The 24,547-nt window shown below is 47.0% G+C and overlaps 1 protein-coding gene and 1 long non-coding RNA gene across 6 annotated transcripts in view; one reads left to right on the top strand and one right to left on the bottom strand.

Moving 5' to 3' along the window:
* ANKRD11 (ankyrin repeat domain 11) overlaps nucleotides 1–24,547 on the top strand; it is a 168,245-nt gene that overhangs the window by 88,595 nt on the left and 55,103 nt on the right. For all 5 annotated transcript variants that reach the window (XM_072980649.2, XM_072980650.2, XM_072980647.2 and 2 more), the window contains one exon: nucleotides 8,668–8,812. In XM_072980649.2, coding sequence (XP_072836750.2) covers nucleotides 8,726–8,812 — 87 coding nt within the window. In that variant the 5' untranslated portion in view covers nucleotides 8,668–8,725. The remainder of the gene's footprint in view (nucleotides 1–8,667; nucleotides 8,813–24,547) is intronic.
* Nucleotides 15,125–16,665, bottom strand: LOC144584420 (uncharacterized). Its single transcript, XR_013538651.1, has 2 exons — nucleotides 15,797–16,665; nucleotides 15,125–15,336 (listed from the first exon to the last, which is right to left on the bottom strand). It is a non-coding gene; the product is annotated as an uncharacterized LOC144584420 (long non-coding RNA).

Genomic DNA, 24,547 nt, shown 5'->3' with positions numbered 1-24,547 from the left:
TGTGCTGGACCTAATCTATTAACCTCTTAATTGGTCAATCAAAGCCCATGGAGGGCTTTTTCACACCATAACTCCACAGAGTGCAGAAAATATCTGGGATTCAGAGTGTGTCTAAAGGAAGGCAAAAGGTCTCATGCTTTGAATGACTGATGGAGAAAGGGGAAAAACAAGCTGTTCTTAAGAAAATCTGCTCACGCGGAACAAGCACGGAGACAAGTTACCATTGCTTAAACAAAATGAGTGGCAACACTGCTATTCATGGATCATCTGTACAAAGCACAAATTAAAACCGCTGCATTTTAGCTTTGATAGTAAGACTTAGAAATGATTGTCTGGAAGCCCCTTAAGAAACGTACACAAAGAGGTCTAATGTGAAGAGGGGAACCCGTTCCATTAAGTCTTCATCATTCTGGATTCTCCTGAATGGTCACGAAGAACCCATAAGCTCTGCTTGTCTGCCAACCCTTTTGGAAGAACTGGTGGGAATAGCTATGATGGAATTATGGAATGGTGTTTCCATGACATACATTCAGAAATTTGCTGATTCTTGCCAACATACTTCAGTGCCAGTAAATTCTTTTGCCGTCTTGCTGCCCAGTTAAATATTGAGAGGACAGTTTCCCCCCTCTGTCTCTTACAAGGCTGCTGCTCCCCAGAGATGCATATCTCACAATTGGTGATGAAACAGGTTCATTGATATTCCAAGCAGCCTTTCAGAGCATTTCAGACGATACGTGATCCTGCTTATCTTCTGAAGTAATAGGAGAGGTGGCTTTTTCGAGATGCAAAAGGTATCAGAATAGGATAGTACAGGCCTTATGAATACACAGGGCAGCAGAAGGGTCTGTGTACACCATGGGGATTTCTTGGATTATGCACATCAGACTTTTCATTACCTGTGTTTTTCTGCAAAGCTAAATTAAATAGGAATAAAGGAAGGAATTATTTTCCAGTGTCCTATGTGTGAGCTCATCTTCTGTCTGAAAAGATCTCCCCTTGAAAAAGTGTATCTCCATGAACAGTTCTCCCATGTATAGTGTTGGAATTCTGTTTTAAAGAGAACCAAAGGAAGCTTCCTATGTATATTTACAGGATTTGCTCTCTAAAGGTGTGTGTCTCTCGGACTTCCTTGGTGTTTTTCTCATAACTTTCCAGGCAGAATGAGTAAGCAAAATTGTACAAACTGTGTAGGTATTGCTAACTCTAGAGGTAGTGCTTGGTTTTATAGACAACCAAGTTACTAGTTTGCTTAGAGATAAGTAGTTTCAGGGGTAGGCATATTTGTAGTCTGTAAATCACCAGGTTACTTAATATTGTGTTTCCTCGAAAATAAGACAGGGTCTTATATTAATTTTTCCTCCAAAAACACATTAGGGCTTATTTTCAGGGGATGTTTTATTTTTTAATGTACAACAATCTACATTTATTTGAATACAGTCATGCCATCTTCTGGTTGCTGCACAGTGGTGGAGGGTGGGGTTTCACTTAACTAGGGCTTTTTTGGGAGTGGTAGGGCTTATATTACAAGCATCCTGAAAAATCAAACTAGGGCTTATTTTCAGGTTAGGTCTTATTTTCAGTGAAAAAAGGAACCTGGTATCAGTTTAAACTATGCATCCCCAAGGAGACAGTGAGAAACCCTTGAAGGATAGCAGCCTAAATATCATGAGAATTGTGCCCCGTCTTTCCTTCTGTTACTACAATTCTATGCACAATATTTCACTACCTAGTCACAGGGCTCTGCATTACAAACAGTGAGTTTGCCTTCCACGTTATGGAAGGTGTGTGAAGAGATGCTTGATCCAGAACCATTACCTAATAAGCCAGTATATACCTGAATGTTTTTACACTGGATTTCAAGCCAATAAGGACTGAATTGGTAAAGCTTGGCCAAAAGGAGGAAAAAGGGAAAATGTCAGGGATTTTCCCCTAGAAAATATGAACTCGCAGACCCCTAAAATCAGGGTTTGAAAAAAATATGTTAAAATCCAGCATTCTTGGTGGTGACTCATTTTGTGGTGAATGTGGGTCAGTCCTCCTTCTGCAGCAGTTTTTGTAATTTTTTGTTTGGCAGACTCACTGATTTGTTTTATTGTTTTCTCCAAACCTTTTATATCTCTGACCATAACTTGTAGGCTAGCTGGATCACAGTGGGAAATTCTGGTCTGCCCTGCCCTTCCACCCACACTAACCAGGAAATGTCTGGCTGAAAAAGCTACACTTTGCGGATCTTAAGGCAAAAAGCCACCGTGATACAAGTTGGCAGCAATTAAATGAATGTAGGGTCTGAGTTCATTTGCAGGGCTCTGCTTTTAAACTGCTTGAACCGCACTTTTTGTGGGTAGTGTCAGCAGAACTTCTAAAGTGGATTTGTAGCTCTGGGGGTGGGGGCCAGAATTGAGTGTACAGTTTGCTGGTGTTTTATTTTTTACATTCCGAATGAGAAGACGGAAGGCCTTAATGACTGATTTCCTGCACTTACACGTTTTGCGGTAGTTTTGTTACTACTGCAATTTTTGCAAGACAGTGTGCTTGAAACTGGATTTTCCTGCACAGAGCTGAAACCAAAAACCTTGGTTATAAGGCTTTCTTGTAAAAGCCACATCATGTTTGAAGCCCTTCTTAGTAACTTGAGAATAATCAGATCCATTGATGTGTGAAATGGTAGGCAAATGTTTAAAATCTGGTGAAGCCAAAGAGGTATTCAAGGCATATATCATAATGTTTACAAAGTGGGGACATTACATTTGTGTTCAGTTTATTCCTTGCAGGGGAAAGTAAATTGAAAAATGACCCAGAGTTTAGCTGTAGACAGGTTGCTGTTTTTTTAAACAGCACCTATTTGCCATCCCACAGCAGAAGGTTAGTAAATAAATAAGAATTAAAATATAATTGTACAAAAAGCCATTCAATTACCATGTAAGTATCTAATTTAGAATATTGCATGTGCTAGAAGATAAGACCAAGATGTTTAGGTATGTTGTAGCAGCTTGTGTGAGTAACCCTTGTGTAGCTGAGAGTCTTATGCTAGTGGTACCCATTGCAACATGCTGTGGTGATAAATCTTTAGGAATGATTGAGTGTTGTCTGTGGCCCCTACAGATTAGTGGATTAAAAACCCAGCACTGTGCATTTTAGAATGACTGAGTCTACTTGCTATATCACCAGTACATTAAAGGTTTCCTTTTGCTGAAAACTCTACCTCACTTTCTAGAGGGCATCTTGCTTAGTATCAGTGTGGGGGGAGTGGGGGTGGGGGTGCTTTGAATAGGCAAGTAAAGGTTACTGAATTGCTGTGCCTTTTTATGTGTACACTCTCGTGTGTGTGTGTGTGTGTGTGTGTGTGTGCATGCGTGTGTGCACGCGCACTCAATAACTCTTCCTGTATCAACTCAACCATATTATGGTTTCACAAATTAGCAGCTAGCCATGTTTTTTAGGCTGTTAGGTCTCAGGAAGCTGCCTCCATCAGTCTTCACCCCGCCCTTCCCCTTGTACTCTTTCCCCCAGGAGGCACCTCATTGAAACCAGAATGTCAAAATGATTTGCAAATGGAAATGCCTCTTGTTGCAGGCTGGATAGACTTGTGAGTATGGATTCGTGCATGGTTTGGTTGAGGCCTGTTGTAACGTGCCTGGCTGCCTGCCACATGTTCACAGTTTTCTTTTGTTGTTGCAAAGGAGTGTTGGGGGATTATATTATGTTTGGAGTCTGCTTGGTCTCCCACTTCCTTGTTTTGCAAAATGATGCAAAGTCGTCTGGTTTAAGATGCTCAGTGAGCTGTTTACAAAATGACAGTGTTAATGATAGTCCTTTAACACAAGAAACTAAGTTTGGGAAAGTAGAAATGGTAACCTTCTATTTTTCAGGTTAGGGCTTTGGGCAAGGTTTCATGTGACATGGAGGCCACACATTTTATTTTTATTTTTTCCTTGAGGGCAGTTATTTATGTATATTCATGTCTCTTCTCTCCATCCTCCCCCCCCCAATAGTCCTCCTTAACAATGTGCTGTAAAACAAAATGGGGATTTCAGGCACTGCTAGTAATTGTTGTGCAAATATAATACTAGCTCCAAGCTGCTAAATAGGCCAGTGCTCTGTTTACATGAAGAGGCAGCCAGCTTTCCAAGTGTAATGAGTCAGCTCCATGAACAGAAGGGGTGCGGAATTAATCTGGCATCAGTCTGTGTTTTTTTTTTCCCTGAGTGAACCAGGTTTTCTAAGCTCTCTCTGTAAAATAGGTATCTTCTTTGTTTGCAATGCTATGTTGCCATCCAGAGCAGCAGAGCAACTAGGTTTTTTCTAAGAAAAATTGACCTGAATTGCATGGACAGTGACTGCTTGTAGGTTCCTTTTGAACTGGAATCCTCCTTTGGATGTGGCTGCCAACGGCTAGGTTGCTGAGAGGATTGTATATCCTGGCTCCCATTCCCCACATGCTGCTTTTTATGTTGCCTTAACTGTGTAGCCAAAAGAGCTTAGGATGCATGCTAATAGCCTGCATAGACTGTATCTAAATTGGCACCAGCTGAGGCAAGGTTATTTGGGGTATTTATTACTTGCTTGGCAGTTTGCACACTCTTGCTTTGTGGTGGTTCGTGTGCAGTGGTGCACGTGGTGTAACTCCTTTCCCATAGATATCTCTACCACAAACCTGCCATTTCTTAATTTACTGTGAATCCTAGATTATAACTAAGATTAAGAAGGAATATAAGATTTTGCTGCAGCTTCTTGTTAGTGGAAATTTATGTTAAATCTCCTCCTTTGAATTTGAAGATAACTGGTAACTACAGGTAACTGAACAATTTGGAATGAGTAGAAAAAAAGATAAAGTTCTCCAGAGCCTTAAATTTGTCCTAATGAGGCAGGATCAATCAAGAGAGTAATAGTGTTTTGACATCTCTCTCTCTCTCTCTCTCTCTTGACCTTGCAGAAGAACTTGCAGGTTTCAGGCACGAGCAAAATGAAATCCCATGGATGCTAGTAGTTCTTCTCTCATTTGGAAACTTCCAGGCTTGTCCCAATCATTTTAAACAGGCTCTATTAATTTTATAGCATGGAAGTCCCAACAGCAATGATGCAAGCTTATCATCCAGACAAGATAACTGCCCCTTGGGGTCCAGTAGGTCAGCCGTCAGCGGTCTGTTCTAGGTATTAGATATTGTTGTGTTTTTTCTTTGGCTGTAGCAGAACTAAACAGTAATGTTGGATTTTACCCAAATCAGTCTCATGAGTTCTTCAGCAATAAGCTCCCTTTTCTTTCTCCATTTATTGTGTCTGGAATCATCAGCTGCCACAGTCTCCACTTCACATTTCTTACTATGGGACTAAAGTATTCCCACTGTCTACATTTTATGTTTTTTTATGATTTCTTAGTCTTTATTCATTCACTTCAATACTCTTCATTGCCACTCTTGCTCCAAGTGATTCTTAGCATTTTTGGCAAGTCAGCCCTTTTGCATCTTAGCAGGTCTGTTGCCTTAACTTTAGGTGTGTCAAACTAAAAAAAGAAAAAAATAGTTTTGATGTATTGACAGTGTAAACCAGTCCAATGAACATTGTTGTCTGCCAAGATTAGTTTCGTCAGAATTTTGATGGACTTGTGTTTTTAAAGTTGTTTTTCTATGTGATTGCTGGTTTTTCCCATTCCCTTTTTAACAACAGCTTTGATCTCTTTAGTTTTTGTTAAATAGTTTCCATAAAGACTCACTGCGTTTTCTGTATTATTATTATTATTAATTTATGGCACCATCAGCAAACATGCTTTGCAGAGTGCAAAAGGGCAGATGGTTTGTCCTTTCTACTCTTCCAGGTGAATGCCAAATTGATAATTTAGATGCATGAAAAGAGGTGCTCTTGGTTGTCTGACTTCTTATGTAATCATCATTACACTTTTAGTGATTGGATTACCTGTTTGTTTGTTTAAAATATTTGTATCCTGACTTTCTGCACAGCAGCAGCCTTCAGGGCAGCTATTGATTAAGTTAGTACATGTGGAAAGAAGAAATATTTCATAGATCATGGCTTGTTTTAGTTCTGCATAATAGTTATTTCAGCTTTTGCTTTTGCAAGGTAGTTTTTAATTTGTATTATGAAAAAAGAAAAAATGTTACAGGTGGCTAGGAGAAATGGGGCATACTCAACATTTAAATGCTTAAAAACAATTCAGGGTTAGAATCTACTTTCCAGGTCACGAGTTGTTCACCCAAGCTAAGTTAAATCTCCACCGCTTCTATGAAAGTGTCAACATTTTTTGTGAGTATTTGGTAATGTAGAAGAAACCTAGTATGGCCGTTTGTAAGGGTGTCCTGTTCTTTGAATGATTCAAAGTGAGAAAGATGGCTTTGGGATTGCTCTATTCTTCTCTTGCACCATCAACACAGCTCTGTGTCCAGTATCTGGTACTTTGTTCCAGTCGGACTCTTAGGCTAGCATTGTATATGACGATAGCCTTTTGAATTGGTGAATTGTCATGCTCCAGGCCCAGGAGAAAAAAGCAAAGCGTGCTGCTTATATACCGCCCCATGGCGCTTCAAGCACACTCTGGCCAATTTACAAGTTAATTATGCAGGCTACACATTCCCCCCCCCCCCCCCAGCGAGCTGGGTACTCATTTTACCGACCTCAGAAGGATAGAAGGTAGAGTCAATCTTGCGCTGGCTACCTGGGATTGAACCCCAGGTCGTGAGCACAGTTTTAGCTGTAGTATAGCAGCGTTCCGTGTCTAAATCACACTGGCCATGTGACCACGGAAAGATTGTCTTTGGACAAACGCTGGCTCTATGGCTTGAAGAGCGGGATGAGCACCGGCCCCTAGAGTCGGACACAACTGGACCAAAAAAAAAATTGTCCAGGGGAACCTTTACCTTTACCTATAGCAGTTTAACCACTGCGCCACGAGGTTAAAAATAATTTCTAAATGTGTAACAAGCAGGCCCACCCAACCTGTAGGGTGGAGTGAAAATCAAAACACTTTCTGTGGGACTCCATCATGGCAAATTGAGGACTTCTAGTGAAAAATGTGGAGCAGGAAGCCATTGAAACCTCTATCCCATTCGTGAGTCATGCAGTGCAAAAGCCAATGCTTGCCATCTAGTTTACAGTAAGATTTTAACCCCACCCTCCCCGGCGAGGCCATAACATTTATGCAAATAATTGAGAGACTGAGAGTGGAACCTTTCTGGGTTTTTTTACTTTTTCTGTTCTTTTCTTCATTTTTTCTGCCCTTTGTCCTGCCCACACCTAACCAGTTGGGGAATCAGGGGCCTCTCTGTTCTGAACAGTTTTATCCATTGCTTGCTGGTTTCAGATCTCTTTCTCTATGGCAGACAGCATAAAGTACCTGAAGACGTGGACTTGTCCACAAAAGCTCACATTTAAATATAACTGTTAGTCTTTAAGGTGCCACAACATTTTTGTCGTCTTTTTTGTTTGTTTGTTTGTTTGTTTGATAGAGTAAGGTGGTTGCATGCATTCTATGGGCCTTAAAGGCAGTAGTTACAAACTTCAGTAGGTGGTAGCTTGCTCACTAAAAAGAATAAAGATATGACTGCATACCAAGTTGCATATCTGTTCCAGTGCAGACTTCTGCTGCTGCTGCTGCTGTTGTTGCTACTGCTGTGTATTGCAGATGGCAGTTTCTTTTCAGCCCTGTAACCAGGCAACTCATAGCAAGGGCAACAGTGCTTTGTTGCTGTGCTCCTGAATTGTGCCTCACCTAAATCCATGTACAAAGGCATTACTGTGTTAAAGGGGAAGAACACTTCACAAACTATGGTGAGAACATCAAATGTCACCTTCACAGTTTTTAATTTCTACTTATTTCTAGAAATATTCCTTTACCAGAGTGTATTTCTCAGGCACAAATCCCAATATGTGGCTCAGTTTCATTGCATGAACCCTATGCATAGACTCCAGTGATTACCAAAGGTACCCATGTGGTTGCAAGTACAGACGAACAAAGAACCTGTCTGAACAAGCAGGGTAATTCAAGGGATATTTAATAATTTGTTCTTGGGAGTCACTGACTACAAGAAGATGCTCTTCTACAGATGGTGTTTGGGGAGGTGATCTGCCTTCTGTTATGCACAAAGGGAACCTATGTCAGTTCTTGACTCTTTTGCAAGTGCATCTAGAGCCAAGGCCCTTTTTCCTCTCAGCTTTGGGAAGCTGCACATCCATTTTGCCATGAAAGCAGAGTGCCAGGGTTGCCAGTCCAGGACCTCTGTTTGATGAAACAGCAATTACTCTTGTGGGACACGGTGGCACTGCAGGTTGAACCACATAGCCTCTGGTCTGCAAGGTCGAAAGATCAGCAGTTTGATGAATCCACGCAGCGGAGTAAGCTTCCATCGCTTGTCTCAGCTCCTGCCAACCTAGCAGTTCGAAAGCATATAAAAATGTGTGTAGATAAATAGGTACCACCTCGGTAGGAAGGTGACGGCGTTCCATGTCTAATCACGCTGGCCTTGTGACCACGGAAACTGTCTACGGACAAACGCTGGCTCTACGGCTTGGAAACGGAGATGAGCACCGCGCCCTAGAGTTGGACATGACTGGACATTTGTCAAGGGGAACCTTTACCTTACCTAATTACTCTTGCATTTTTCCCCTTCTATTTTTGTAAAGTCCTAATTAAACATCTCTTTGTTTCTTTTCTTACTGCAGACTGTTGATGATGAAGCAATGGCAGCATAAATGAAGGCCAAGTAAGGAAGGCAGAACGATGCCCAAGGGTGGGTGTTCTAAAACACCACAATCGGAAGATTTCTCTCTCAGCAACGACATGGTGGAGAAACAAACTGGGAAAAAGGTACCGTGACTTTCTCATACGCACCTTCTTATTTCACTCATTATTTCTCTTTTGTAACAAGACGGTAGCTCAACATCTCTGTTTTCTTAGTCTGGAATATTTGTTGGACTAGGCAATTCTGCCCCAGAATCATGAATGGGTAAACAATATGTTTCCTTCACAACAGTTCTTATGCTTTGTTCTGTTTTTTATTCTTAAAAAAGTTCTTTGGCAAGGCACTCAGCACTGTTCTCACTGTTTCTGTTCTGTAGTCATAGTGAGCAAGGCTGAGATTGAAGAGAAATACAATGAGATGTTCTTCTCTATCTCACTCCTCCTTTTGAACAGAAGAGTAGATTTGTTTGTACAGAGAGAAGTTCTGTAAGCCAGAAATTATATTAAATTATAAAGGGAAGTGCTTAGCTTGGTGTGGAACACTTTGCATCAGTGATGAGGGGGCATGTTCCTCTGCAGATGCTGTTGGACTGCAGCTCACAGATCCCTCACCCTTGGCTGTGCTGGCTAGAGCTGACAGGAGTTGCAGCCAAGCCCCCACCAGGAGGGCCATGTGTTCCCCATCCCAGAAAGAGCATGTTTCTGTTTGGCTGTATGCTTTGATGTCTTGTCCTGTTTCTTTTATTGTATTGTGTGGGATGTTTTTGTTGTTAGCCACCTTGAGTTTTTCAAATGGTAAAATAAGATGCGAGTTCTTCTAAGAGAACTGAATGAAGGGTGGAAAGAGCAACCTATGTCAGCCTTTGTTTGGTTTTCCCACTAGCAGATGTTTCATATGCAGCTGTATAGGACTCTGCAGTGTGAAGTATAAAGTGTTGTTTGTGTGGATGCTTTACATGCAGCATCTTCCCTATATGTTTATTTGTATGCCACCTTTCTCTCCATTGTAAGATAATTGAAAAATCATTCAATAATAGCAGTTAAAACTGCTATACCTCTCTCTCTCTCTACACACACACACACACACACACACACACACACACACAGAGAGAGAGAGAGAGAGAGAGAGAGAGAGAGAGAGAGAGAGAGAGATCTTCATATACAGTGGTGCCTCGCATTACAATGTTAATTCATTCCAGCGAAATCCCTGTAGAACGAAAACATCGTAAAGCGATTTTAAAAAGCCCATAGAAACGCATTAAAACCTGATTAATGCGTTCCTATGGGCTTGAAATTCACCGTCCAGCGAAGATCCTCCATAGTGCGGCCATTTTCGCTGCCCGTGCAGCGAGGAATCTGTCCCAGAAAACAGCGGGCAGCCATTTTTTTTTACTCAGTGGCCATTTTGAAACCGCCGATCAGCTGTGCGAAAATCTTCGTTTTGCGATAATTGGTTAGCGAAGCAGGTAACCGATCATCGCAAAGCGGAAAAAAACCCATAGGAAACATCGTTTTGCGATTGCAAAAACTTCTTCATTATGCAATTTCATAGTTAAACGAAGCGCTCGTCTTGCAAGGCACCACTGCTCCTCTGATATACATCCATATAGGGAGGATGCTGCATGTAAAGCATCCACACAAGCAACACTTTATACTTCACACTGCAGAGTCCTCTCTCTCTCTCTCTCTCTCTCTCTCTCTCTCTCTCTCTCTCTCTCTCTCTCTCTCTCTCTCTCTCTCTCTCTCTCTCTCTGTGTGTGTGTGTGTGTGTGTGTGTGTGTAAAAACAATTAAACATTAGTCAGGATTAAAAAGAATTCTGACAACATAAAAAAATTAAAATATCTAAATTTCAAAAAAATAAAGGAGCAGTCCCTAGACACATCACTTAAAAGCCTGCCTCAAAAGGAACCCTTTGTTCTTCATCGTGGTCTTCTGTGAATGCACACAAAGGGTTAATACCAGCGCCAGCGTTGGGCCTCTCGGAACGTTTTCTAGCTGCAAGAGAAAAGTAACAATGTTTAGGACTACCCCTACTGCGCACGCCCAGCCTAACCGTCCCTCAGTTCCATTTTTCCGCCTAGCGGTTTGGAGCCTCTCGTCTTAGCTGCGTTTATTGCGATCTATCTATCTGATTTTTGGCTTTTGACCTCAGCTTCGCTCACGGACTACCCTAGCGCTTTTTCCCTTCAACTTGACGACCCAGTGTATTTTTCTGGCTTTACTCGGACTGTTTTCGGACTGCTCTGCCTTATCCTTGGACTTGTCGTTTCGGTTTCCTTACTGCCCTATGTCCCCTTCCGGGCCGTTCAGCAGGTGTGTGGTGTGCGACCGCAAAATTCCCCATCAGGACGGCCACGATACTTGCCTGTATTGTCTGGGGGAGTTGCACAATCCTAAAGCTTGCCCACACTGCAAAGCCTTCACTAAGGCCGCTCTCAAGGCTCGCCAACAGCGCCTTAAACTTCATCTGTGGGAGTCAACGTTGTCTTCCACGGCGCCCTCGGAGGGGGAAATGGCTTCCACTTCTCGAGCAGCTCCTGTTCAGTCAGTCGTCTCTAAAGTTTCTAAAATGTCGAAAAAATCCGCGTCGTCGAAATCGGCCGCTCCTGCTTCGAACCCCGACCCTCCGGCTCCGAAAGCTAAGCCGTCGAAATCGTCCAAAGCTAAGGCGGCCGCCCAGCTTAAGATGACATCCATTCCACTTTCTCCGAGCTCGGGTTCCATCCCATCGCCGATTCTTGAGGAGTTGTCGAGGCGCTTCGGGGCCTCGTCCGAGGCACCCGCGCCTCCTCCTGCTCGACGTACTGAAGTGTTACCGCCTTCGGGAAGGTCTTCCCCGACACCGAGCCAGTTAGTCGCTGTCACTACTGGCCTCGCTTCTGCCCCACATAGCCCTTTTCCTGCGGGCCAGGGGTCGCCTCCCGTGTCGATCTCGTCCGTACACTCGGACTCGAGATCCCCTCGAGAGAAGATACCTCGATCACCTGTGCGTTCGAGGTCGAAATCTCCTCGAGGCAAACGTTCTCGCACGGAGAAGCATGGCTCCCCGAGTCGGTCCCCTTCCTCCGGCCGCTCGAGGTCGAAGTCTCCTCGACGGAAACGATCGAAGAAGAGGCATCGAGTTTCCACTCAGTCCGACTCTGGCGATCGCTCGGACTCAAAATCCTCTAAGCGTAAACGCTCTAAGAAGAAGCACCGCTCTCATCGACGTCGTAGCAAGCATCGACGTCGGTCCTCTTCTTCCCGTTCAGCGGATTCCGACCGCCCTAAGCGTCGTAAACACCATCGACGTCGGCGCGACCGTTCGCGGTCTCCTTCTTCGTCGTCGACATCCGCATCCCGAGACCGGTACCGCAAAAAGATCCGGTACATATATGTGTCTTCTTCTTCGGAGTCGACCCGCCCTCGACGCCGACGCCGGGCTATTCGAGCCAAAGACCACCCTCCTACGGTACCGGTTGCCCCTCCACCGCAACCGGCCCCTTCCACCTCGGCGCCATCCGTGGTCCCAGTTCGACCCCCGACAACGCAGGTCGGCATCGAGAAGCCTCCTCCAAAGAAGAAGAGGGATGTCTTCTCCTCTGATCCAGATGAGGTGTCCACGGAGCGGTCTTCTGACTCCGATCAGGAGCAACCCCCACCCTTGCCACCGCATGATTTACCTCCTGGTGATCTGGTGCTTTCCGATACTGGCGATACTCACGCTCCTTCTCCATCTGAGGATTTTTCCTCTTATTCTCAGATGATGTCCAGGCTTGCCAAGACGCTCAAATTGGACTTGAATCTCCCTTCCCCTCCGGGAGAGGACTTGTTCTTTGGGGACATCAAGAGGGACAGTACCGCTCCCCCCAGTATAGCCTTTGTGCCTGTGGTTATGGAGGCCATCAAGGAGTTCTGGGCTCAGCCTGCGACTACACCTAATGTCCCTCGTCGCACAGAGCACTTCTACAAGATTCATGGGGCTGACACTCATTTTCTGCTCAAGCATCCCATTCCAAACTCACTCATTGTTGAGACAAGCTGTTCAAGGCCTTCGGCCAAAGCCCATGTTACCCCAGTTGACAAAGAGGGTAAAAAGCTGGAACTCATCGGCAGGAAAATCTACTCCCTTGTCACCCTGCTACTTCGAGTCATAAATTACCAAACTGTGTTGGGAGCTTATCACAAACAGTTGTGGCTCAAGCTGTTACCGGGGTTGAAAATGATACCTGAAGACACCCGGCAAGCTTTTCTTAACTCCTATGAGGAAGCTCAGACGGTATCCAAGTATGAACGTCTTTCCATCAGACATGCAGCAGAAATCTCTGCCAGAGTCCTCATGTCGGCCATCTCTATCCGGCGCCATGCTTGGCTCCGTTCTGCTGACATAATGGAGGACGTCAAGTCAAAGGTTGAGAGCCTCGCCTTCGACGCTACCGGGCTGTTCAACGAAAAGACCGACTCCCATTTGGAAGACCTTCACAAGGCTAAGAGAACTGCTAAGTCCTATTCTGTTCAGACTCAATCTAGACAGCGACGCCCTCAATGGCGTAAATCTTATGGACAGTATCAATCTTCCCAGCAATACCGTCCTTACAAGCACCTACCTCAGCAGCGCTCTGGCCAGTCCTCTTCTTCTGTCCAGGGTTATCAGGGATACCGCCCTCGTCCTCCCCATCGCCGCCAACCCTTTAAGCCACCTGGCAGGAAACAAAAACAGTATCTTTGACTTTCGGCCCCCCGTTTTCACCCATTCACCACCTACCACCCGTCTTCAACCGTTTCTTCACAACTGGTCTGTCATCACAAACGACACTTGGGCTCTGAAAATTATTCAGCACGGTTACCAGCTGGAGTTTATAAGATCTCCTCCGCTAGGTCTCATAACTCATTCTCCCTTCGACTCCTCACTAGAGGAAGAAATATCATCTCTCTTGGAAAAAGATGCCATCTCTACAGTACCACCTCGCGACATACAATGCGGGTTTTACTCCCGCTACTTCGCTGTCTCAAAAAGCGGAGGAGGCATAAGGCCCATCCTCGATCTAAGACTCCTAAACACTTACCTGCGACCCAGGCGGTTTCGGATGCTCACCTTAGAGTCCATAATGCACTTGCTGAAAAAGAACAACTGGTTCGTCCTTATAGATCTAAAGGACGCATACTTTCACGTCACTATTCACCCCGACCACCGCAAGTTCCTTCGGTTCATCTTTCAGGACACGGTCTACGAATTCCAGGCCCTACCATTCGGTCTGTCCACAGCTCCCCGGACCTTCACCAAGGTCATGGCTCCGGTGGCAGCTTACATTCGTCTCAGGGGCATTCACGTTTACCCTTACCTGGACGATTGGCTCGTAGTCTCCACCTCGCGAAGGCGATCCCTGAAAGACACAAAATTCATCCTGTATCTTCTCTCCAATCTCGGTCTCACTGTCAACAAACAGAAGTCTCAGCTCATTCCCTCCAAAACAGTTCAATACATAGGGGTCTGTTTGGATGCTGTAAAGGGTCGAGTCTTTCTTCCCCCAGAAAGAATACACAAGATTCGACGAGCCATCAGGAAATTTCTTCCCGGTGCTCGGGTGACAGCCCACCACGCCCAACACCTCCTCGGCCTGATGTCTTCTACGACGCCGGCGCTCGCGCACGCTCGCCTCAAACTCCGGTCGCTCCAATCTTGGTTTCTCACCCTTTTCGACCCCATGATGGACAGTCAAAGGAAACGACTTCGTGTCACCCCGGAGCTCACCAGGCAGCTCCAGTGGTGGATGTACACACCCCATCTCACGGTTGGCCGGCCCTTTCGTCCACTCCGTCTCACCGTTCAAGTTACAACGGACGCCAGTCCGTCCGGCTGGGGGGCGCACTGCGGGCGTCGCACCATTCACTCCCTCTGGACGCCACAGGAAGCCATGTTCCACATCAATCACCTGGAACTGCTGGCGGTTATCAAGGCTTTCAAGTCCTTCCTTCCTCTCCTGCACGGCCGCGGAGTTCAGCTGGTGACGGACAACACTACCACAATGCATTATGTCAACAAGCAGGGAGGAACCCGCTCTCACTCACTCCTGTATCTCTCCATCCTCCTTTGGGAATGGTGTTACCGTCATCATATCTATCCAGTGGCCATCCATGTAGCCACGGAGGACAACACACTTGCGGACACTCTGAGCAGGCTTCATTATCAGACTCACGAATGGGAGCTGAACCCTCTGGTCTTCCAGGACCTTTGCCGCCAATGGGGGACCCCAGTGCTGGACGTGTTCGCATCCCCTCACAACGCAAAATGCTCCCGGTATGCGTCCCGGGCAGGTCTCGGTCACCACTCGCTCGGCGACGCATTCATGATTCCATGGAACCAGGGTCTCTTGTACATATTTCCACCGATCCCGTTGATACAGAGATCCTTGATCAAACTCCGACGTTCAATGACTCCGGCCATTTTCATTGCACCTTTTTGGCCTCGCCAAGTGTGGTTCCCCACTCTAGTCAGCATGGCTGTGGACTCAGTAACCCTTCCGATGTGGCCGGACCTACTGACCCAGGAAGCAGGCGAAGTCCTTCACCCCGACCTCGACACGCTCCATCTGACGGCGTGGAGGATCGTCCAGAAATTCAGGAGGTCTTGACCAACGCCATCAAGCCCTCCACGTCTCGCTTGTATGCCTACAAGTGGAAAAGCTTTCTGAAATTTACCCAGCAGAGGGATCTCGCCTCTTCCCCTGTGTCTCTGTCTACGCTTCTGCAGTATCTCCGTTACCTCTTCGATTTCCACCTGTCTATCTCTACTATCAAGGTGTACCTGGCTGCGGTTGTCTTCTTCCAGCCCAGGGCTTCTCCCTCTTCCCGCTTTTTCTCCCATCCCACTGTCAGGATGTTTTTGAAGGGTCTCTCTAACCTCCGACCTCCCGTTCGTCCTCCACTCCCTCAGTGGTCCCTACATTTGGTTCTGCATGCCCTATCCAGACCCCCATTTGAACCCATGGCTACCTGTGACTTCAAGATGCTTTCTTTAAAAACGCTATTCCTGGTAGCTATTACCTCTGCCCGTCGAGCTAGCGAGCTGGCAGCTCTCCGTCATGACCAACCTTTTCTCCAATTCTTTAAGGACAAGGTTATGCTTTACCTGGACGTCTCCTTTCTTCCGAAGGTGGTCTCCGACTTCCACGTCAATCAACCGCTTATCCTGCCAACTTTGTTTCCGTCTCCGACTACTGACGTTGAACGCATGCTCCACATGCTTGATGTTCGACGGTCCTTAGCCTTCTATGTGTCCAGGACCAAAGACTTTCGCCTGGCCAACAGACTCTTTCTCTGTTACTTTGGCCCAAAGAAGGGCTGCCCGGCCTCGCCGTCCACGCTCTCTCGGTGGCTCGTATCGACCATCGCCCTCGCCTACGAGCTCAACCACAGAGATCCTCCACAAGGACTTAAAGCCCATTCTACCCGGGCTGTAGCCTCGTCGACTGCCTTACTCCGCGGCGTTGACCTGCCCGACATCTGCCGGTCCGCTACATGGTCCAATGCCTCTACCTTCATAACCCACTACAGGTTGGACGTGAGGGCAAAAGAGGAGACCAGATTCGGGAGGGCAGTGCTAGCATCGGCTCTTCAGTGACAGCCCACCATCCGGTTAGTAAGCGTGCTAATCACCCTTTGTGTGCATTCACAGAAGACCACGATGAAGAAAGAAAGGTTACTTACCTGTAACGATGGTTCTTCAAGTGGTCATTCTGTGAATTCACACAATCCCGCCCGGCCTCCCCTCTGTCTGTCTGTCACTGGCATCTCTATGACTCGAGGGCCTATGGCGGACAAATGGAACTGAGGGACGGTTAGGCTGGGCGTGCGCAGTAGGGGTAGTCCTAAACATTGTTACTTTTCTCTTGCAGCTAGAAAACGTTCCGAGAGGCCCAACGCTGGCGCTGGTATTAACCCTTTGTGTGAATTCACAGAATGACCACTTGAAGAACCATCGTTACAGGTAAGTAACCTTTCTTTTACCCACAAATTGTTCTAGTGATACTGATTTTGATTAAGCATCCTTCAGTCTCGCGAAACTGCGATAACCTGCTCTGTATGGAGGACTTGGAACAGTGTCTAGTGTGGCTGAGAAGGCCAGTTTGAGAGTGAGAATCCCTTCCACACTGAAGACAAATCCAATCTGTCCCCTGTCCAGCTCCCTGGTTTTGCTTGTTTCGGGACTGCCTCTTTGCCTCGGCCTGCTGAACAAGTGTCTCTTCAAATTGGGAGAGGCCATGATGCACCGCCGGCCTCCAGGCTGAACGCTCAGATGTCAAGGTGTCCCATCTGTTGAGGGCCATTCCAAAGGCCTTCAGATCCTGCTTGCAGTTATCATTGTATCGCAGCTGTGGTCTCCCTCTGGGGTGATTTCCCTTCTCTGAGCCAGCAACCAGGGTGTGATCGCAGCTCCCTTGCCCTCATATAAAGTAGTGCAGTGACAACATCTTGAAAGAGCTGAAGACAGGATCTTCTTTGCTTGTTTATTCCTGATTTTTTAAACTTGGTGTAGTTTCCTGTTCACAAGGGGCCAGAAGTAGTGAGTGGGTGGAAGCAAACTGGGACAGAGGATCATTGCTTTTTAGTTAGCTTGACTGCTCTGAACTGAAGCCGTGACTCAAATGAAAGGCAGCTGGTCATCCTTTTGCTTCTAGGGGTTGCAGTGAATACACTTCCATGCCTTTTAAAGTATCTTGTGTTTGTCAACACTTCCAAAAGGCCTGTGCCAGCATGCCTTCCGTTGGCCTGGGCTCCCTATCTGAGTAGGGACTTATGTGAATTCACTCTGCTGTTGAATCTGTTTCAGGGCTTGGATCCAAGCAGTGAAAAGGTCATGGTGAAGTCAGAGTGTTGGTGTTGTCCTTCAAGAGTTAGCAGTTCATGGAACACACAACTGTAATGTTACTTTCCAACCTCACACTGGTGGAAACACCTTAGGACAGTGGTCCCTAGCCTTGGACTTCAACTCCCAGAAATCCTGGCCAGCAGAGGTGGTGGTGAAGACTTCTGGGAGTTGAAGTCCAAGAACATCTGGAGGCCCAAGGTTGGAGACCACTGCCTTAGGATACCTAGATTACTTTCAGTCTTTACTGAAGCCTTTTCACAGCCTCTGCCTCAATTCAGTTCCCCTTGTGTATATGCTCATGTATCTGTATAGTGTCTCCCTAACCAGATGAAGTCTGCTGTGCTTGCAGTAAAATGTAGTTCTTCATCGTGGTCTTCTGTGAATGCACACGAAAGGGTTAAATCAGCGCCAGCGATGATCCTTTCGGAATGTTCTAGAGCTAAAAAGAAACAACATTGTAGATTAGGCATACTGCGCATGCTCCTCCCACCCAGCCTTAGTTCCATTTCTCCGCCGTGCGAAGTGGTTCCTTTCGACTAGAGCTCCTGCTTGTTTATTGCGTTTTTGGCTAAAATCGGTTTTTTTCTGACTCGGACTGCCTAGACCACCCTTAAATCTCCTATCCTGACACGGACTGGCTTCTCGGACTTTGCATTTCGGATTTCCCTTCTTTTAACGAGACGCGTGGGTTTCCCGCCTAAACCAACGGTCTCCTTGCGGCCGCTTTTTCCCTGTTCGCGGCTTATGTCCCCGTCCGGTCCGTTTAGCCGCTGTGTCACCTGCGATCGGAAGCTCCCCTTTCAGGACAGGCACGATAAGTGCCTTTTTTGCCTGGGGGAGGCACATTCCCCGCAAGATTGTAGGCACTGTAGGGCTTTTACTAAACCTGCCCTGCGTGCGCGCCAGCAGCGTTTGAAATTCCATCTTTGGAACGCGACGCTGGCTGCTTCACAACCTTCAACTATGGAGCTTCCTGCCTCGGCGGCTGTTCCCTCTACCTCCTCTAGCCTTGCCCAACCACCTTGTCCCAAGGCTCAGAGCAAGATTACGGACAAACCTAAGAAGGCTGCAAAAAAGTCGTCTGCGCCAAAGGTTCCATCGGCGAAGCCTGCAAAACAGCAGAAGAAAAAGCAGGTCAAAGACATCGGGACAACGGAGCAGTTACTTTCTGCTTCCGCTTCTCTCCCGTCCCCGATTCTGGAGGAGTTTCCAAGAGACGGAGAGCCCCTGTCGGAGGTACCGCTTTCGCTACCTCCTAGACAGGCTGAGCCAGTGAGTCTTCCTCGGGTCCTATCCCCGACACCGCACCAGCTTGCTAGTGCCACTGCAAGCTTGGTATCTCCGCCTCACAGCCCTGTGTCTACCGGGCAGGCGTCCTTGGCTCATTCCTCCTCATCGGCGTCGAGACACTCTTCGACCCCGAGGAAACGGCTGCGCAAGACGAAGCATATTTCTAAACATCGACGTCGATCGCCCGATCGACGTTCTCGGCGCCGTCATAGGTCTTCATCGGAGGACTCCTCGTCATCCTATTCGCCCCCGCGGAAGCATCGACGTCGACATCGGAGACGTTATACATCTACATCGTCCTCGACGTCGCAAGAGAGACATCGACGTCGGAGGAAGGAAAGATACATTTATGCCTCCTCCTCTTCTTCGTCGCCGCCTCATCGTCGACGTCGACGTCGAGTCGACGTCGATCCCGTACTTCCACCGCGTGAACAACCAAAGGAGGCGTCTGCCCCTATTTCTTCTGCTCCTTCATCAATAATTCCCCAACTACCGGATAAAGAACCGACGAAGCCTCATAAGGTGCCGCGCAAGAGAGGACATTCACCTTCCTCTCAGGACTTTTCTTCCTTTTCGGACAGTTGTTCTGAGTCAGCAGGCGAACCCCAACAGGATGATCAAGGGGACTTGCCACTTCCTGAAATTGTTGGCTCAGATACGGGGGACCCGCATGCCTCCTCGCCATCGGAGGATTTTTCCTCATATTCCCAGATGCTTACCAGGCTTGCCAAAGTTCTTAAACTTCAGGTTGATGCACCTACTATAGCTGAGGAGGACTTAATATTTGGCGACATCAGCAGTGAGAGGTCTCCTCCACCTACGTTGTCTTACCTGGCTCCGTTGGCCGCTATGATTAAGGAGTTCTGGGAACAACCGTCCAACACTCCCTCTTTATCTCGCCGCACTGAGAATCTTTACCGTGTATCTGGAGAGGATGCCAGATTTCTCCTTAAGCACCCGATTCCCAATTCATTAATAGTAGAGACTAGCTGTACCCGACCAACAGGGAGGTCTCATGTCACTCCCACGAACAAGGAGGGAAAGAAACTTGAGGTCTTGGGTAGAAAAATTTATTCATTAATCTCCTTCATTTTGAGAGTGGCCAACTATCAGACTGCTCTGGGGGCGTACCAGAAGCAGCTCTGGCTTAAAATCCTACCCGGTTTGCGGATGCTTCCTGAGGACACTAGACAGGACTTCCTTAATACCTATGAAGAAGCTCAAACTGTTTCTAAGCATCTTCGCATAGCCACAAAACATTCTGTTGAAGCTTCAGCTAGGACTCTTATGTCTGCTGTCACTTTGCGGCGACATGCTTGGCTCAGGGAGGCCAACATTCTGGATGACGTCAAGGCGAAGGTAGAAAATCTCCCTTTCGACGCTTCTGGCCTTTTTAACGAAAAGACCGATTTATATCTCGAAGAGTTACACAAGGCCAAGAAGACTGCCAGATCGTACTACCTACAGCCACAACCTAGGTATACGAGATATAACTGGAAGAAACCTTACAATCAGTTTTCCCAGGGTTCTCAGTACAAACAGTTTAGACCGCATTCTCAAGCCAGGTCAGCCAATCCTGCTTCATCCTCACATACTTACCGTCCGCAGCATTCCCAGCGCCGTCAGGGTGTCAAGCCGCCTGCAAAAAAAGCAAAACAGTATCTTTGACCCGGACGCCTTCGTTTTAACACAACACAGTACAAGGCTTTCTCCCTATTTCCAAAACTGGTCAGTTATTACAACAGACTCTTGGGTGCTAAATATCATCCAGTTCGGTTATCTTCTGGAGTTTACAAGTTCACCTCCCCTGGGGCAGGTACGGTCTACGTCATCAGATCCAGTTCTACAAAAAGAAGTTCTTTCCTTGCTAAGGAAGAACGCTATTCAAGTAGTTCCAAACATTCTCATAAAGGACGGCTTTTATTCAAGGTATTTTGCTGTCCCCAAGAGAGACGAAGGCGTCAGACCCATTTTAGACTTAAGACTTCTAAATACCTACCTCCGGCCTCGAAGATTCCGTATGGTCACGTTGGAGACCATAATCCACCTGTTAAAGAAAGGAAATTGGTTTCTGGTCATAGACTTAAAAGATGCATATTTTCATATAACGATCCACCCTCACCATCGCAAATACCTCAGGTTTCTTTTTCACAACACCGTTTACCAGTTCCTGGCCCTTCCGTTCGGCCTGGCCACGGCTCCCAGAACGTTCACAAAATGTATGGCGCCAGTGGCCGCCTTTCTCCGTCTCAACGGGGTCCAGGTATTCCCATATATCGACGACTGGCTAGTAGTCTTCTCCTCCAAACGTCGTGCCCTGGAAGACAAAAGATATGTCCTTCATGTTCTCAGAAGCCTAGGTCTAACAGTCAACAGCAAAAAGTCTCGCCTAGTGCCCTCACAGGTTGTCGATTACATAGGGGCGCAGTTAAATGCCAGAGTGGGTCGCATCTTTCTTCAACCAGACCGCATACGGAAGATCTGTCGGGCGGTACGAGAGTTTCGTCCAGGGGCATCGGTACCAGCGAGGCTTGCCCAACACCTTCTCGGTCTGATGGCCTCAACCACCCCAGGGTTAGCTCACGCCAGGTTGAAACTTCGCTCTCTTCAAGCGTGGTTACTAGCCCAATTCAACCCGGAGACAGACCGTCAAACCAAACGTATCCCGGTTACCAGAGAGCTGGCTCGACAGCTCAAATGGTGGTCCTTCACACCTCACCTGACCATAGGTCGCCCATTTCGTTCCCTCCAGCTGTCAGTGCAGGTGACCACCGATGCCAGCACCACTGGTTGGGGTGCACATTGCGGCCCTCACAGAATACATTCCCTGTGGACGGAGCGGGAAAGGGTTCTACACATCAACCACTTAGAGGTTATGGCCATCTTCAAGGCGTTCAAGGCATTCCTGCCGTTAGTGCAGGGTCGTGGGGTCCAGGTAGTCACGGACAACACCACGGCCCTGTACTATGTGAACAAGCAAGGAGGGACACGTTCACAGTCTCTGCTTCTCATCACAGTAATGTTTTGGGAATGGTGTTACCGCCATCATGTTTTTCCTGTCGCTGTGCACATTGCCACAGAGGACAACACGATAGCAGATCATCTCAGTCGACGTACCACACAGACACACGAGTGGCAGCTGGACAGCGCGACCTTCCAACGCATCTGCCAACTCTGGGGCACGCCGACCATAGATGTATTTGCCACTGTACACAACCGCAAGTGCCCTGTTTATGCATCCCGAGCCGGCAGAGGGGCAGGTTCAGCCGGGGATGCGTTCATGATCAATTGGGACAAGGGCCTTCCATACCTGTTTCCGCCCTTCCCACTCATTCAGAGGACAGTGATCAAGATCATAGACGACGCAGCGCAGGCCATTCTGATAGCACCCTTTTGGCCCCGGCAACCGTGGTTTCACACGTTACGGTCCATCTCCAGCGAGGTTCTACGTCTTCCTCTCTTCCCGGAGCTACTGACACAACAGGCGGGCAAGGTCCTCCATCCCGACTTAGAAACACTTCACCTCCACGCGTGGAGGATATCCCGCAAATCAGGGAAGTCCTGGCGATGTCTAAGAAACCATCTACTATAAAACTCTACTCTTATAAGTGGAGAAGTTTCTTGAAGTTTACGGCCTCCAGGGGATTGGTCCCGTCTCCGACGACCTTATCTACCCTACTCCAGTTTCTTCGTTATCTCTTCGATTTCAACCTCTCCATCTCTACGTTGAAGGTATATGTAGCAGCTGTGGTTTCTTTTCAGCCGTATGGTTCTTCGGCTTCACGTCTTTTTGCGCATCCAACACTCAAGGCGTTTTTGAAGGGTTTGGCTAATCTCAGGCCTTCAGTTCCTCCACCGCTTCCTCAGTGGTCTTTGCAATTGGTCCTTCATGCCCTTATGCGGCCTCCATTTGAACCTATGGCTCAATGTGATTTGAAGTTCTTAACACTTAAAACCCTTTTCCTTGTAGCTATCACCTCCGCCAGACGTGCCGGCGAATTGGCTGCGCTTAGGGTGGACTACCCCTTTTTACAGTTTTTTCGTGAGAAAGTTGTTCTCCACACCGACATCTCCTTTCTGCCTAAGGTGGTGTCTGACTTTCATTTGGGTAAACCCCTTGTTCTACCCACGTTGTTTCCTGATCCGTCCAACGATACAGAGCGCATGCTTCATACATTGGACGTCCGCAGAGCACTGGCGTTTTATGTATTTCGGTCCAAGGAATATCGGTTATCTAATAAACTGTTTCTTTGTTACTTTGGTGTCAAGAAAGGGTTACCAGCGTCACCGTCTACCTTATCCAGATGGATTGTTGCCACCATCTCGCTAGCCTATGAACTCTTACATAAGGACCCTCCGGAAGGGCTTCGAGCGCATTCCACCAGGGCAGTCGCCTCTTCTACGGCTTTTTTGCGTGGCATCGAGATTCCAGATATTTGTAGAGCTGCCACATGGTCCTCTTCTTCTACCTTTATCCAACATTACAGACTGGATGTCAGAGCGAAGAAGGAGGCTTCTTTTGGTAGAGCGGTTTTAACATCAGTCCTTCAGTGACGTCCCTCCATCCGGTGAGTCAGCTCGCTAGTCACCCTTTCGTGTGCATTCACAGAAGACCACGATGAAGAAAGTTGGGTTACTTACCTGTAACCATGGTTCTTCGAGTGGTCATTCTGTGAATCCACACGATCCCACCCGGCCTCCCCTCTATCCGTCACTGTATGTTTGTGCTCTACTCTCAGCTTCATCGCTGTTGTTAGGTGGCGGATAAATGGAACTAAGGCTGGGTGGGAGGAGCATGCGCAGTATGCCTAATCTACAATGTTGTTTCTTTTTAGCTCTAGAACATTCCGAAAGGATCATCGCTGGCGCTGATTTAACCCTTTCGTGTGGATTCACAGAATGACCACTCGAAGAACCATGGTTACAGGTAAGTAACCCAACTTTTTCATTTCAAGAGTTCCACTTGTTTTCAGTGCCCCGTGGTGACGGGCACCCATTTTAAGTCAGCAAGAGGAATAGGATTTTCTTTTGCTCAGCTTCTCTTCATCCTCCTCCTGCTTTTCCATGTAGCTTTGTTGAGAGTAAACAATTTCATACCCCCAAATCTTTCTTTGTATGTATTTGTGAAGGCTTTCACGGCCGGGATCTAATGGTTGTTGTGAGTTTTTCGGGCTCTTTGGCTGTGTTCTGAAGGATGTTCTTCCTAATGTTTCGCCAGTCTCTGTGGCCGGCATCTTCAGAGGACAGCACTCTGTGCTCTGGTGTAGTTGGCTTGGGAGTGGAGTATTTATGGCTGTGAGATAGGCTTTTGTCTTTTTCTGTAGATGGGTGATAGATGCCGACCACAGAGACTGGCGAAACGTTAGGAAGAACAACCTTCAGAACACGGCCAAAGAGCCCGAAAAACTCACAACAATCACTTTCTTTGTATGTTGGCATTAAGAGAGTGAGAAGATGGGGTCGATACTACTGCTTCTCAGCCTTGGACAGCAAAGTCATTTCATAGAATGATGGTAAAATAATCGCCACCCTCCAAAACGTACCATTTCAGCAGAGAAGGAGATGGCAGGGGAAGAGAGAGACGACTAAGGAGGCCCATCAAACCATAAGAGTCCATAGTGTATGTACTTGAAACTTTGTCACATCTCTCTGGATGCTTACTTGGCTTTTGGGGGTTGGGGGAATGGATTGCATGGTGCTACTGATGTACTCTTCAGACCT

Source organism: Pogona vitticeps, chromosome 10, assembly GCF_051106095.1.
Source record: "Pogona vitticeps strain Pit_001003342236 chromosome 10, PviZW2.1, whole genome shotgun sequence".
NCBI classification, from domain to species: domain Eukaryota; kingdom Metazoa; phylum Chordata; class Lepidosauria; order Squamata; family Agamidae; genus Pogona; species Pogona vitticeps.
The sequence above is the reverse complement of the archived record's forward strand: the minus strand, read 5'-3'. Positions and strand labels throughout refer to the sequence as shown.